General features: G+C 36.5%; 1 protein-coding gene across 1 annotated transcript in view; it reads left to right on the top strand.

Annotated features, from left to right (window-relative positions):
* The window catches only part of LOC101622701 (cysteine-rich secretory protein 3), a 23400-nt gene extending 16747 nt beyond the window's left edge, over positions 1 to 6653 (top strand). The window contains exons 5-8 of the mRNA XM_004673557.2: positions 651 to 799; positions 1558 to 1655; positions 4387 to 4475; positions 6362 to 6653. Of these exons, the coding sequence (XP_004673614.1) occupies positions 651 to 799; positions 1558 to 1655; positions 4387 to 4475; positions 6362 to 6489 (464 nt within the window). The 3' untranslated portion in view covers positions 6490 to 6653. The remainder of the gene's footprint in view (positions 1 to 650; positions 800 to 1557; positions 1656 to 4386; positions 4476 to 6361) is intronic.
* Positions 6654 to 17395: the final 10742 nt, after the last annotated feature.

Raw genomic sequence — 17395 nt, 5'->3', positions numbered from 1 at the left:
GTCTGCCACGCCATGTGGTCACCTCCGGGGCAGGCGGGAATCGAACTCATGAGAAAGTGGCTTTAGCTTCTCAGTGCTGTGCTTTAACCCGCTGCGCTACCAGGGAGGGCCCCATTCCTGCACTTTTAAAAACTGAGTGTAATATTTTTTTTCAAAGTCCTAACTTTGAAATAACAATCCTAAACATTTATTCAGGTTCTGATATATGAAGACTCTATAGTGAATGTCAGTGAGAATAAGAGCTTGTTTCTACCATCAGCAAGCTTATAAAATAAAACTGAGCACCTGGGATACACATTCATGAAGAATCTAATGTGTAAATGAATGCATCTAGAGGGGAGAGAACTTTACTCAAAATTTTGCTTGTTTCTAGCTTCCATTTGTTAAGGAACACCTGATTTCTATTCAGCTTATAGCTGTCAAGGAACATGCTTAGGGGCTTTTAATGGTGAACTAAATGTAGTATATATATATACAGATACTGGTTCATAATAATGCATACCTAAAATGAACATACTTTTATAATACAAAGTAAATTCTGTAAATTTTGTAACTTTTAACAACTATGGGCATGGGCACCGTGTTTAAAGAGTACTCTGATATAGAGAGATAGAAACATAACCTATTATTTGAATGATCTTTCTTCTTAGCTACAAGCCACTGTGGTGAGAATCTCTTTATGTCAAGCTACCCTCGGTCATGGTCAGAAGCAATTCAAAGTTGGTATAATGAGGTCCATGATTTTGTTTATGACAAAGGGCCAAGGTACCCAAATGCCGCTATTGGACATTATACCCAGGTAAGGAGAACAATGGAAAACTCTCTACTATACATACATAGCTTCTCCAAATTTCAATTGATTGCAGTGTTGAATTTTGGGAAAGACGAATGTAGCATGGATAAATCATTGTTTTGCATTTGGTGGGTATTTTAACTTTGACCTATCATCTATCAAAAATCTGAGGTTTCCTTGGCAGAGGAACTCAATCAGTTTTTCTAACACTCTGAATGGAAAAAGTAGGGAAAGCACTGAAAATGTAGTATTTTCAATGTTATTTTTACAAAAGAAAAAGCAATTGTAATAAAGTAAAAATGAAAACCAACAATTATAAACCAGAGACATTCTATGGGGGTGAAGAGGGGAACAATCAAAGCTGGGGTGGGAAGAGCACATGGGACTATGGTGATGGCACATGGGTGAACTGGTGGTGGGAAGTCCACGGGGACTACAGTGAGATGAAAAAATGTACAAAATGAGGAATGACGTTATATGTATATATGTGTGTGTATGTGTGTGTGTGTGTGTATATACACAAAATATTTAATATATATTTTATATACATACAATGGGGTAATATAGTATATATTGATATATTTAATTATATATATAATTTTAAAATAAGAAAAAATCTTTATCTAGCAAAAAAATAAATAAATTTTATTTTGATTCAAAATATAAATATAATTTTGAAGTCTAGGTGAGCTTTATATTTTCTACTTTTTTGACATTTCCTTCTATTGTGATATATTCTCACTTACTCACCTATGGATATGCAGATTGCTTGGTACTCATCATACCTTGTTGGATGTGGAGTGGCCTATTGTCCCAATCATCCCACTCTAAAATACTACTATGTTTGCCAGTATTGTCCTAGGTGAGTATCCACTTTTGTGTTTGCTGTCAGATATGTCATCAGCAATTTACTAGTCTTAAATTATCATATAATAGAAACAACAAGCTAAACAGAATCCGTACTTCACTAAGGAAGAAGATTAAAGATTTAGAAAGATTTTCTAAAGTTGAAATACAAGCTTCTCAGAAAAAAAGATCAGTTGCCCAATCCCACATATAATATTATGAACCTCTATGTTATGACAGAAGAAACTATCTTTCTTCGTAATTGCCTTTCTCAAAGTCAGTTACTCCCGGTATATGTAGTATAGTTACCTAGATCTAGTACTGTTAGTTGTTATGTTCACATACTAGAAGTGAAAGTTTGATGGTTAAGCCAGGAAGAAAGTGAGTTACTAAAGAGGGGATGACAGTTTAGGGAATTTATATATTTCAAATTTTCCAGAAAAAAATAATATCATGACACTATGCTTCTAATTTACCACAAAAATCTCTGAAGGAATCATCCATCTTGATTTATAGCTGTTAATACACCCCTTCACTAAGAAAAATGTTTGAATTATCCATAAAAATACCTGTGGCTACATTGGAGATAGCTTTGCAATATATTTGTTTAATTAATTTTTAATGTTTGAAACCACTTATTGCTAGAAGGGGATTTATCCACAAAATCAAAATTCCTACCTGGACAACAACTCAAGTGAGTTGGGATTCCAGGTTGAGAAGCACAACCTTTAATTTCACTGTAGGGACCAATTGAGAATTTAGTAGAGAGAACAGAAAGGCCCTAGGAGAATGGCCCATATCAAAAAGACTAGAAACAACAACTGCTGGTGAAAATGTAGAAAAAAAGGAAGTTCTCCTACACTAATGGTGGGAATGTGGACTGATGTAGCCTTTATGGAAATCAAGATGGAGATATCTCAAAGTTTAAATATGACCTAGTAGTTCTTTTCCTTGGCATCTACTTGAAAATTCAAAACCACAAATTTAAAATAAACTTGTATCCCCATGTTTATTACAACATTATCTACAATGGCATTATTATATAGCCTATGTACATCCAAACAGATCAAGAAGTGCTATATATACACAATGGAATGGGATAATGCTAAGTAAATTAGGTCAGAAGGAGAATGATAAATCCCAGATGGTGTCAATAATATGAAGAACATAAAGAAACCAAACTAAGGGTGAGATAAAGACAAACTTAAAAACTAACCTGTTAAAGCTGACGATAGAACTGAAGCCTCTACAGGAGGAAGAAGTGGAATAGAGGTAAGAACAAAGAGGGAAGAAAGAAAATGGACTATAGTGGTGAGCTTTGGGTGATTGGTAGTAAGTGCACTACAGTGTCAATAACTGATAAGGGTATCCTAGTAGTAATTCAATTGAAAAGGAAATAAGGGAGGGAGAGAGGGAAGGAGGGAGGGAGGAAGGGAGGAAATGAAATGATAAAAAAAAGTAAGACAGAAAGGTTCTAGGAGAATGCATCCAAACTCACTGCCTGTCTATAAGAGAGGGGGCATTTGACAGGATAGTTGGAATGAAAAGCAAGGGAAAGCAGGGTAAGAGAACTTTGCATCTTTTTCATAGTTTTACAAAGACCCACACACATATAGCTATATTGTGTACAAAGAGACTGAGACTCAAATGCCTTGCTTGGCCCACTTGTGCATCTGAGACTTTGACTCACCAGTACTTTTAAATACAGACCCAAAGTATAGTAAGTATCAAGGATTTGTGCAGACTAGTCACTATGTAACCAATATAATCTGGAAATTGGTCTTACAGATACCACCTTTTCCCCAATGAATATTCTCAGTTGGGGCAAACATAAAAAAATCTCACCACATGCACCACCTCTAGACTTTCAAAAATCTTACTGAGCACAACTAGTTCCCAAAACACATACCACAGGCTACTTGAGAAATCACCACCTCCATTTAGAAGCAGAAACTTTACTTTCACTTGTACACATGATAGAAATTACTATATTTTCTGGGCCCTCCCTAGTGGTGCAACGGGTAAGTTTGCAGCACTGCAAGCTAGCCCAGCCACTTCAGTGCGAGTTTGATCCCAGCCCCTGAGGTGATCCACATGGCTCAGCAGACCTCTCCTGACCTCTCCTGACCCACCCACTGCTTCCCTCAGCAGTGTACCTGTCAATCTGCCTGTTCTGTTTCCCACTCTTATCTCTGGTGAATCCTCTCACCACCCCTGCACCTCTGGCCTGTACCCCAATCTGTATATATAAATAAATAAAAATAGAGAAATTATTCTATTTTCCTTTTTAATATAAAATTGCATTTCATATAAAATATTTAACATACGCCAACCCTGACTCGTGGGGACTCTCCTTCATGTATCTCTGGAGAAATTGTATCCCTAGCCAGCAGCTTGAGCTACACTCTCACAGCCTTTTGACCAAGTCAAAGAAATGAAGAGTGTGGCCTCATTGAAACATACTCTGAAATCTTTAGACTTTATTTAACCCATTTCAGTTGCTCACACTCTGAAAATATGTTCAAGAAAGTGAGTGTGTGGATTATTCTTTACCTTATATTAGTATGTAAGTATATTTTGAGGATGTTAGTTTTCAGTTATTTGGTATAATTAAGAACACTGAATAAATAGCTGAATTGTTATATATGGTAATGGATGTTACCCTTGGCATAAACTAAACCCATTTGGATTTATTATAAGCAATTTTATGGAAAAAAAATTTGAGCATTTTGTATTTCAATTTTCAGTGGTAATATCAGAAGCAGAATAAATACCCCTTACCAGCAAGGGACACCTTGTGCCAGCTGCCCTAATGACTGTGACAATGGACTGTGCAGTAAGTTTAAAGTTATCACCTTCTAGGATATAAAATGTTCTGACTTTCCTTTTAAGATAACTTAAGAAATGCCTGCATGAAAAGACAAGATAAGATCACTCAGCAGAGTGTGTGTCAGAAAAATTTATACAGTTTACTATCAGTGCATTATTGCAATGAAAGCCTGATGCCATATGTTATAGAAAGAAACACTAGCTTCCAGTGTGCATTTACGACTATGTTGAACCTCTTACATATTGGTACATATGAAGATGCTTCTGTGGAAGAAATCCATTATAATGAAGTATAAATTTTACCTTCATGATAGTCAGTGTCTACAGGAAAGCTCACACTTTAGAAGTCGAAAATATGTCCAGGTATAAAGGTACAAGACAACATAATATGGTTCATTCTGGACAATCACAATTGCAACTTCTAATATAATCATACTAAATTATATATTAACATACTGAAATCCTCTTTTTCCCCATCATTTGATTTAATAACCACTTGTATGTTTATTTACTAGTACCCTTTACACACTTTTTAAAAGTCAATCAGTTCAGCTCACAGAAGCCTCTAAACTATTTTAGCATAAAATTGGTGGTATGTGATATCTCATTTCTTGCATTTGTTATAAATAGAGAGACATATTTGGTATTTTTGTTTAGTTGGGATATGTTACTAAGTCAACTTACTATCTAAAAAGTTAAGATTTTTACCTTTCAATTGCATTCACTTGACTGTATTGTAGCATTTGTTCTGAATGAAGAATATAACCATGATTCAGAATATTGATGGTATCAAAGTTATAAATCAACTAAGAAGAAAAATTCTGAATACTATTTGTTAAAGAATTTGGCACTTATCCTATTAGTAATTGAACAGCCAATCAAAAGACTTCAGACAGACATGTGAAGAGATCAGAATTGTGTTTCATAAAGAGCTCCTGACAATAAGATGAAGCCAACTAAAAGTTGAGTGAAGCCATCTTGGAGATTGTTGAAAACCATAGGCTCAAAACCAAGTGGAGATCTTTTCTGCATTAGAGAAAAATTAATAAAAAAAAGATGGACAGTTATGATAGGAAGAAAGACTAGCCAGTGCTTGTTGATGAAAAGTAAAGGTGAACAAGGAAGCTTGAGCCCCACTTCCTGGCTTCTCTGACATTGAGTGAGTCAAGAGTTGGAAAGTCAAGAGTAGGTAGAATGATGAATTTAATTTCTGATCTGTTGCATCTGTGGCCACTGATGGATAACCAAATGGAAGTATGCAACAGTCGTAGTGCAAGTCATTCCTCATTCAAATGTTTACAAATACATTTTCTTATCCTGAAACACTAGTAACACTGGAGTCCAGAAGCATGTTATCTAGGATAACTTTTCCCAATGATAAAAGTATTCATTATTTTCTGTCCTATAAAGGACCAACAGGTAAAATCACCCTTACATATTCTAGCTATTGAGCACTTGGAACTAATTAGTATCACTGAGAACCTGCAAATTTAATGTGATTTAATTTTAATTGACAAACTCAAATTTTAACAACTATGTGGCTAGTGGCTATCATGTGGTTGTTTAAATTTCTTTTGTAGTGTGCTTCTAAAGAGATTCATTTAAATTCATTTTACTCTGTTTTCTCAAGTAAGAAAGTAAGTCAATTCATTGTAAGAAAAACCTAACACACACACACACACACACACACACACACACACACAAAACCCTCAAGTTTAAAAAGAAGTGATGGATTAATCAGTGAGCTTACCACTAAGGGAAATCATGTCTCTCCAGATAAGTTATAGCCATCATCATGGGACTATGTCAATTTGTGTGTTCACTTACCTCCTCCCCACTTGCATTGAACTTATTGTTTGTGTATTAACTACTTTTTGTTTATTTTTATTCCAGCCAACTCTTGCCAGTATGTAGATGAATATTCTAACTGTAAAGAATTGGTTAGTATGGTGGGCTGTAACCACCAAGCCACAAAAGGCTCTTGCAAAGCTACCTGCCTGTGCCAAAACAAGATTTATTGAACATGCAATACAGACTGAGCAGTGCTGCACCATCTACTTAGCAGTGACATTTACTAGCATAGAAATCGCAAAAATGTTACCTGAAAACTCAATTCTGAATAGTAATGAATCTTTTTCTCCTGGATCTATTTTTGTTTTTTTTTTTTTTTTTTTTTTTTTTTTTTTTTTTTTGTTGTTGTTACAGAAATCTCTTTCAATAAAAAGGATCAAAAAGAAACTGTGATAGCAAATTTGGATGTTAAATTTGATTTAAACTTTATAAACATAATCAAATAGAGGATTCTGAAAGTTGTATTCTCTTACAACTAAGATCACAATAACTGTGAAATGAAATTGAGAAGAATGTGCTTAGAACAAAACAAGCATACAAGAACAGAATGTGGTATCACTGTCCCATGTATTCTGGATGACAGACCTTTTCCAAGCTCCACTTTACAGTTAAGCATCTTCAAAGAAATGTTACTACAAGTTGTCTGTAATTCCTTCTTTGCCATTCACCCTTCTTTCCACTCATCTGGCTTCCACCTATATAATTATGTTGAAATCACGCTAAGGTAGCCTCAACCTTCATTTTGCCAAACTTCATAATAACTTCATCACATAAATTCTCCTGAACAACTCTTTCTTAAAAGAAAAATTCAAAATAATACATATCAAACACTCGCCTCTCCAAGAGGAAGAAATTTGTTATTTCATTTTGGAGTCTGACCCAAACTTAATGATTCATCTGTAAAGAATAAAGTATGGAAAGAGAACAAAAGTAACTCTACAGTGGGAAAGTCTGGAAAATGTCATCTCAACCAAGTTACCGAAGTTACATTACCAGTGATATTATACTCCCTTTTATATGTGATTGTAAGAGAAATTTCACCTTGTGAGATTATTTGTCAAAACTTGCAGCCCCAAACTCATCAAGAGAGAACACATCAGACAAACATAGAAGGACATTCTACAAAATATCCAACCAGTACTACACAAATCCATCAAAAATCATGAGCAATAAGGAAACTGTTCCAAACCGGAAGAGAGGAGGGAAACATGAGAACTAAATGCAATGTGGTATCTGGGTAGACTCCTGGACCAGAAAAGATAATTAATGGAAAAACCGGTGAAATTTGAATTATCTGAAATGCTTTAAATGTTGATTTCTTAATCTTGACAAATATATCAAATCTAATATTACCATACGAAATGGTTACATTAAGGGAAACTTATTCTGGGTGAAGAGTATATGGGAATTCTTTGTACTATCTAAACTTTCTGTAAATCTAAAATCATTCCAAAATAAAACTGCATTTAAAAAACAAAAATAAGCAAATCTTAATTTTTTTCTTGGCTCCATAACTAACCATCCTTTTGCTTTATGATATCTAGCTATTGTCTCTTAGATTTTCCCCTCTCAGGCAAGTTTGTGCTCCTCTACTCCACTGTAGAGTTTTGAGATGTTTGAGCTTTAGGTTCTTTCCTGGACCTATCAGATAACACCAATAGTTGGATTGTCAAATCATACTCACAACTTACACAGTATCGAAGTTCACTAATAAAAGTTCACTAATAACATCAACGATACAAGTACTCTTGCAGCAAAAGGAAAGCTAGCAAGAGGTCCAAAATCACCAATGCAGCTTCCACATGCTGTTTGTGTCATGTATTTCTTAATCACTAGAGCACAGATTTTCCAAAAGGAGAAATAATATAGCATATTATTTCACTAATATGTGGAATATAGAGGGGAAAAGAAGAAATAAAAGAACTGGCAAACTTTAGAAATATGACTTCAGAATTGAGTTTCCTACATTGGGAAGAGGGGTATGGGGTAGAGAAGAACAAAGACAAAGGTGTGAGGAGGCCCAGCGGCATTGGGTAAAGAACTGCCAGTACCTAGTTCTGTCTGTGCCACTCTGCTCGCACACCCTGCCGGGACCCGTGGCCCACACCCCAGATCTTCTACACAAAAATAAATAAATAAATCTTTGAAAGCATGATAATTAAAAAATTATGAGTGCTTGAATGGTAGAAGTGGCACAGACCTGTCCCTTAAATCATATACAATATATTAAACCAATGCTACCTCAATAAAGAAAAATAGTAATAGACTTCCTAATTAATCTATTTTCAAAACATTTCCATAGGATTCTCAAGTACTTAGAAAATATTCACCCTCTTAAACTGATCTGCAAGAAGCTGATCTTTTTATACTTTCTAATTTTACTTCATCCCACCTTCTTACTTCTTAAACCCAAAATAAAATGGTCTTAAATTCTCCCACATTCATCAAAATTTTATTTACCTCAGTATTTGCAGTTTATTAACTCTACCTGAACAGTCACCTCTAGATTATTTGCTAGAACTCTTTTCATATTAAATTTAATTTTATCCAATGATTAGTTTTTCATTTGAGTGAATAGCATAAAGAATTTCCCTCATTCTCATAACTTCCTGAACTATTCAATAACTTTTGCAGTGCTTATTACAAGGTATAATACTTCATTCTTGCATTTGGCAAAAATTTATTGAAAACAAGTATGTTACAAGTACTTTTTCTAATTGGGTACTTTTAAATAGAGTGATTACAAAACTTTTGTAATTGGGTAGTTTTAAACAGAGTGATAAACAAAACAGACCTAATCATAAAATTCTCTGAAAGGAGAGAAAGAAAACTATTTTATGAATAAATAATGATTATAATGTCAGAAGTGATAAGTGCTATAAACAAAAATAATCAAGAGAATAGAAAATAAGAACAGACTAAGAGTAACTATTACTTTAAGTGGGATAGTTAGGCAAATCCTCTCTAAGGTAATGATATATCAGGAACACAACAGAAGTGAGAAAACAACCAATAAGATGACTCGCTGGAGAGAATTTTCAAACAGAATAGTAACTTCTGTTTGAATTAGGAATAAATGTGGCATATTCAAGGAAGGTAAGAACAGCTAGAACATCTACAACAGAGTGAGCAAGTTAAATGTCATTTTCTAAAGGGGTCAGTGGTTTAGGCAGAAAGTTAGTTACATGATACTCTCTAGTGCCAGTAAAGAACGGTAATATTCTAAGTTAGCAATGCCCCTAGAGTAAGTTGAGCAGGAGTGTCATATGATGACATATGCCGCGGACCAGCGCAGCAGGAGACAAGTTTCAGGGATTGCAATTCTGGTGCAGGGTGGACAAGGATGAGGTTGAGTGACAGACAGACACGACTTCTAGGAGTGCATATATGAATGTAATTTATTTTTAAGAGTGCAGAACATTTATACAGTTTTTCTTGGCAAGCAAATATAGGGGTACAATGATTTTTTTCAATAGAGGCATGACAGGTAATACATTAATTTCTTTTTGTTTCTGTGATGTTGCCAGGGGTCCGAAACCAACTTGGGTCCCTAAAAAACCATCATGTATTCAAGGTTCAGTGCTGCTAAACAAATACCCTATCACCTATGCCTTTCTAATCCTTTTAATTACTCTCTCCATTCATTTCACAAACCACCTGGTATATAGGAGTTAATTGTATAATAATATTAAAGATTGTAAAGGAGTTTCTCAGAAGTAAATCAGTATCGAGAATAGAGGAAATTACATTCCTATCAAGAGTATCATTAGAAACGAAGCACAGTATCCATAGCATTTTTTTTTTGTTGTTGTGCATCAACAGAATCAGAAAACAAATCAAAAAGTTACAGTGACCATTCCAGAATCAGCCATTCTTCTATTCTCAGAGGGCCACATATTCCTCCCGTGTGCCCAGTACCTTGACCGTGCCAAGCTCTAAGGATTTCTCACTTAGGCACCTGCGGGAGGGGACGTGGCAGACATATATATATATATATATATATATCACGTAAAAGGACAAGAACAGAAGCAACTAACAGGCTTGACTAAAAGAAAGATTAAGTTAAATTACACTAGAGAATAGCTGTATTTCTACAGATAGACAGATCTGTGTGTGTGTTTAACTACCATGAATATTGTACAATTTCAGGAAATAGGATAACTATTTCCCAGTTCAAGTTAGGAGTACTTTATGACAAAGAACCATAGTGACCTCACAAGAAAACTATAGACTATTGTTCCCCATGACCATAAATGTAAAATATAAAAAACGATATGACAAAGTGAGATCATACCGAGAATGAAAGGCTGTTTCAATATCTAAAACCTATTAGTACTATATACTTCTTAATATAATAAAGACATCATATATCTTCATTATGAAAGATGAAAAAACACACTTGACAATATTCAATACCTATAATATAATGAAAACAATTTTTATAAAACTAGATTAGAAAAGAGCTTCCTCATCCTAAAATGGAACATCTTACAAAGTCCTCAAGCTAGCCTATGCTTAATAATGAATGACAATGTTTTCTCTTTAGATTACATGTAAAAACACATGCTTCTTTTGAGCCTGGAATCTACAATCAGGAGAAAGGCAAGGATGCTCATTTGTATAACTTAGGTTCATGTTTTAAGCTTACAGCCAAAGCAAAAAAAGTTTGTTTTTTTTTTTAACTAAAGACAGATAGATTAGAAAAGTAAAGCTGACTTCATCTGCATAGTAATAGGATCTTGTTGCAGAAAATCCAAAGGAGTCTAGAAAAATGTTACAAAAACCAATGAGCAAGGAAGATCACAGGGTAGAAGAGGGGGTGCAGAGGCGCAGGATAATAATTACAGAGATTTCTCAGAAACCTGTCTTCCTAGTCTCACAAATCTTCGCCACTGCTCCTTTCAGCTCAGCACACAGCTAACTTCTGATTTTACATGAGTAGTTAAAGACTACATTGTTACTTCCAACAATGACGATGTGTTGATACTTTGCATGTGCTTGCCAACACATTTTTACTCAGAACCTACATTCTTCTATTTTTACTTACCCTCCATCCATACCAAATCATTATCAACATTGCTTTGTCTTATCTATTCACATTCCACCCTTTTGTCTTTTATTGCTTTGTAATTAATATGGGGAATTTTCATGACACAATTTTCCCATCACCAATTTCACATCTCTGCAAATCCATGCACACTCAGTGCTATCAGGTAACTTCCATAAAATGTTTGATCATGTAATTCCCCATTCTCTAAATGTCAATGAAAATCATTGACATTTAGACATAAAGAACAAATCTTTTTAACATAAACACTTTTTAAGACTTATATACAGTTTCCCCAAAATTTTCATCAGCTCATCACTATCTTAAGTATACCATGTAATATATTGTCTGTTTCTTCTCTTTCAAAATACACCAAATTCTTTTTCTTCTCACCATGTTAATTTTCAAAGCAGTACAAATGTCATGCTGATATCTTGATTCTGCCCAGGTCATATCTATTCACAGAACTTCCAACTGATATATTTATTTCCTGTTCCTACTAGTTAGCTGTGAACTCCATATGTGTGTGTGTGTGTGTGTGTGTGTGTGTCTTTACCATAGTTCTATGAGTTTTAGGGGGTAAAGATTTCTCTGCTTCCCCTAAGGATCTGTATCAGATGAGTATTAATTGACTCAACAAATATTTACTGCCACCTATGTAATTAGCATTCTGCTAGTCTTTGGAGATGAAACAATAATCGAAAGGGATAAAACCAATATTCACTGACATTATCACTTCAACACTCAAGTTGTCTCATTCTGACATAATCTATGGGAAAGATAATAATTATAGAGGTATCTCTAAAAATGGTGCAGATATAGTATCTATCTTTAAGAATGAAAGACAGGATAATCACAGTAAACTATAGACTTATAGGATATCAATGAATTTATACTAGTAAAAGAACAAATTTAAGTAACTCTATAAAAAGATGAGAAACAAATCTGTGGACAAATTTCATAAATATTCAGAAAGACAAACTGTCAGAATTTAACTTTCATTGTATGTAACCAAAAAGTAGTCCAGGATAATTTCTAAATTTTAAAATTTTAATTCAGTGGTATCTGAACTGAAATAAGGAATAAAGAACTAAAATACTGTCTAAGTACCTGTCCTTTAAAATTTTCAATACTTGCACGGAAAAATGACACTCAGCACCATGAAACAAGAAAGGAATGAGCTATTTATAGATAACTAAATAAAATCAATAGACATTCCCAACATCTTTGCACCAAGCACAGAGGGAGTATAATGGATGTGAGTCCTTGGTTTACCATGTTTCCTCTCAATTGATCCTCTAGTTAATTCATTTCTTTAAATTTTGAGAACACTAAGCCTACTCCTCTCCTCTATATATATAGAGAAAATATGTTTCAACTAAACTCTTACATGCCTGCTGTACTTGAAGCCAGCAGCTTTGGGTAAGGAATTCTGGGCATTTTCCTAAGACTTGACCCTACTCCTCTTATTGAATTTCCTGATTACAGAACAGTTGTGAAAAGAAAGAAGAGCATGTATTTATGAGGTGAAAAATGCCAAACCCATTCCTGATCCCTCAGGGCACCCTCGCTACCACAGGACAGGTGCTTCATTCTGTAGTAGTTACGGGCTTCCCCAATCTGCTCTTTAGGTTCTAATCTATATTGACTCACGAGATCATGTGCCCCTTTTCAGTCACCCAGAGGCATTCTGAATTCTAATATTATCTCCACCTCATCGTTCTTCAGAAGTATATACGAACAGAAATTTGCCTTTTTTCAGTCATGGTAATGAGAGTAAAACAGAACAGAGAAAAATGCACCAGGTTTTGTAAGTGAAGCTTTAGAGGAAGACGGCAAGTTGAAGGAAGCCCTCACAGCCTCGCCTTATGAAGGCATAAAGCCTTGTGACGTGAGCAGCTCGCGCGGGCCTGGCGGCCTGCGGTTTCTCACGGGCTGTGGGAGCAGTGACCACCGCTGTGTTCCAGCTTCGCGGCCTGCGGGGCAGCAACCTCTGGGCTTGGGAGCCAGGGTAAGCGTTTGGACGTCGAGGAGGTGGGTGGGAGACCTGTGAGCCAAGGGATCTTCTGATCCTTTCTGCCTCTTCTGCCTGGCACATGGCTGATTATGTGAAGGACAGTGTTCAGTTTTGTCACTTAGCACTGATCCCCCAAAGACTTTCAACATGCCTTTCTGTTTATCCTATTGGAACTCTTTACCTATTTGCAGGATAATTCTGTTTACATTTTGACTCGTCACAGAGGCACAAAGGCATTTCTAAAATTGGCCTGTCATGAAGTCAAACTAATAATTTTTATTCCTTTTACAAATGTATTGCTATTAGACAGTGGGTCTTTTAACTTCTGAAATATGGCTGTTGATTTTTCTGGATCCACACCATTTAACTGGCTTCCAGGAAAAGACATGATTCTATGTGGTCAGTCATTATGGGAGTGTTTACTGAGAAGTTACCTTCTGGTTGCTGGAGCCTGTTCCAGGCACAAGCAGCTCCTAGCAGCAGCCCACACTGCCCTGTGACCTCCAGCTTTACTTTCTTCCTCTCTTCCTGCAAAGCCACTTTCTCCTTTCCCTATGACCTTCCTCTCCATTCCACAGCTGGCACCCCTCATCCTAGGCAACAGTGTTGTGCCCCCAAGATCTTTCTCCCTGGAATACTTTGGGGCCCTCCCATGGTGATCTGGGATACCCTGCCTTTACCCTGGATGCCAGCCTGTGGGCAGGAGAACCATCCCACAAGCAGCTTTAAAAAAGATGTGGGGCAGGTGCTCAGTCACTTCCACAGGTACCAGCAGTACCACCAACCCTGGAGGACTGGCTGGGCCCATCCACAGGCCAGAGCAAAGTGCAGGATATTTTATTCAGTCCAGCAACCTGAACTGAGCTGAGGGAGTGAGGCCTGCCGGGGCCCCTACAGAAGAGAGGTACTAAATCAATGAGATGGGGAAATTATAGAAATTTGCCATTCCCAATAACCATTTTGTTCATGTTATATACTTGAAAAGCCAAAGATAGAAAAGCAAATACTGAACTTAAATAAATACTAAAAATGTAGTTTTTATCTTATTTTTTCTACTGTTGTATTATTATATGTTAAAAGGAAGCAAATGATTCTTTAATAAGTGAAGCTTAAAAGTAGAAAGAAAGGAAGGAAAGAGGGAAGGAAAGGAGAAAGGGGAAAAAAGAAGGAAAACAGAACTTAGTGTTAATCAAAAACACCGCTACAAAAAGAAATGAAAATAACTTTTGGCAGTATTTCATTTTGCTTGATAGAATTCAGAAGCAGAAGAGGAAAGTCATTTAAAAGTAATAAGAATATTAAAAATATGCATTTGAAGAAATCAGCATTTCTAGCTGATGAGGGACTGAATAAAATTGTGCAGAGCAAAGATGAGTCACCCACCTTTTCCCAGTGTTCTTCCAAAGCCTCCTAGTCACAACAAAAAATTACCACCAAATTAGAGCATTGGTGGCAGCAAGTTTAAATACTCTTCTAGAAATTCAAACTTAAATTTCAGCGCACACATAAAACAATTTTCCAAAATTCCTAGCTTCTTGGAAATTGAAACAAAAACAAAAAAATGCATTGTTGTGCTGTACAAATGCAAAAGATGAGATTAAAAACACAGCTTATACTATATTATGTTTCATAATTTATGAACATATTTACCATGTGTTATATGTGCATTTCTCAATCTCAAGAGCTACAGTAAAAATTTTTAAGGAACATATATACTGTCCACATGGTACATGAAAGCCTGATATTTATACAAAGTAATGTGATTTTTTTCCCCAAGAAACCCCTGTCAAATCTCAAGACCTGAATGTGAATAGTTTACTAATGTACTACTGAAGGTCAAATCTATGGCACAATTATTGTAAACATATGGTTTGTGTATGTTTTTCTAAGTTGGTTTTTACCTTCTAATTTGAAATTACACAAAAACCTCTATTTCTATTTTTGCCAAATTTATTTTCAGGTTTTTTGGTTTCTTCCCATTTAATTTTACCATACCTCTAGTTTTAATGCCAACAAAATTAGTTGTGATCAAATATTTAAGTGAAAACAATGTCTCTTTTTAAAAAATAATCTATTCTAAAATGTTTAAGATTTGAAGACTTGAAGTCTTCAAAATATAACATAGACCACAATATTGCAAGATTCAGTCAATTAATAATCACTGACCAAGAAAGAAACTTGCTTTTCTGTTAGTTTTGGAAGGAAATGCCAGATCAAGGAAATGATACAGGGGAGCAAGGGGCACTAAAACTGGCCAAAGTCACTACCTAAAGAATTTACTAGCAGGTCACTGTCTGAGTTCTTCACCAGCACGCACACAATTGCAAGACTACTCAGGTTCAGAGAACAAAAAATGTTAAATAATGGAATTTACTTAACAAGCCAGGGAACACAAAGAGTTACTTGGGCCACAAATGGCCGTTTACCTCACCGTTAAGCACTGTCCAGTGTTTCAAAGTCCTAAACACAAACACTGCCAAGATAGCGTCTTCCCACCACTGAGAACGCAGAGCTGCTCTGGAACAAAAGGCCAAGGTCCCAAAATGGCCTCTTACTGTGGGACCAGACTCTAGGCCAGATCCAACTCATGAAGACAGCAGAAGACACAAATGAAGATGCTCACCCAGAACTGCCAAGATATCCCAGCACAGCACCAGACAGGCGGCACTAAAAAACATGAACTGCAGCAGCTAAATAACCCCACAAACAAACGGCACACTCACACAGATCGGCTCATGGAGGCGCCCGGCTCCAGCTGGAGCTCTTCTCCTTCCCTCCAGGCTGTAACAGCGGCAAAACTGGAAACAGTTTCAACCGCTCGGCTACTTGCAACGCCTTGGAACTTTTCTTCTCTGAGGTTGGCTGCTGGAAGTGTCCTTATGTACTTCAGTGGCCCATATCAGCCTTCTGGAAATTCGGCATGATGGAAGCAGAAATGGCTGAAAGCTCAGAAAATGGTGATAAACTGAATGTTAAATCCTGTGGGCTGCTTCTACCATCCTTTACATTTTTTTTTTTTAAGAGTGAGCCAAGGGATCTTCTGATCCTTTCTGCCTCTTCTGCCTGGCACATGGCTGATTATGTGAAGGACAGTGTTCAGTTTTGTCACTTAGCACTGATCCCCCAAAGACTTTCAACATGCCTTTCTGTTTATCCTATTGGAACTCTTTACCTATTTGCAGGATAATTCTGTTTACATTTTGACTCGTCACAGAGGCACAAAGGCATTTCTAAAATTGGCCTGTCATGAAGTCAAACTAATAATTTTTATTCCTTTTACAAATGTATTGCTATTAGACAGTGGGTCTTTTAACTTCTGAAATATGGCTGTTGATTTTTCTGGATCCACACCATTTAACTGGCTTCCAGGAAAAGACATGATTCTATGTGGTCAGTCATTATGGGAGTGTTTACTGAGAAGTTACCTTCTGGTTGCTGGAGCCTGTTCCAGGCACAAGCAGCTCCTAGCAGCAGCCCACACTGCCCTGTGACCTCCAGCTTTACTTTCTTCCTCTCTTCCTGCAAAGCCACTTTCTCCTTTCCCTATGACCTTCCTCTCCATTCCACAGCTGGCACCCCTCATCCTAGGCAACAGTGTTGTGCCCCCAAGATCTTTCTCCCTGGAATACTTTGGGGCCCTCCCATGGTGATCTGGGATACCCTGCCTTTACCCTGGATGCCAGCCTGTGGGCAGGAGAACCATCCCACAAGCAGCTTTAAAAAAGATGTGGGGCAGGTGCTCAGTCACTTCCACAGGTACCAGCAGTACCACCAACCCTGGAGGACTGACTGGCTGGGCCCATCCACAGGCCAGAGCAAAGTGCAGGATATTTTATTCAGTCCAGCAACCTGAACTGAGCTGAGGGAGTGAGGCCTGCCGGGGCCCCTACAGAAGAGAGGTACTAAATCAATGAGATGGGGAAATTATAGAAATTTGCCATTCCCAATAACCATTTTGTTCATGTTATATACTTGAAAAGCCAAAGATAGAAAAGCAAATACTGAACTTAAA

Source organism: Condylura cristata, unplaced genomic scaffold (assembly GCF_000260355.1).
Source record: "Condylura cristata isolate star-nosed mole 26May11 unplaced genomic scaffold, ConCri1.0 scaffold00001, whole genome shotgun sequence".
In the NCBI taxonomy this organism is placed as follows: Eukaryota; Metazoa; Chordata; class Mammalia; order Eulipotyphla; family Talpidae; genus Condylura; species Condylura cristata.
This window is presented reverse-complemented; position numbering and strand designations above follow the sequence as displayed.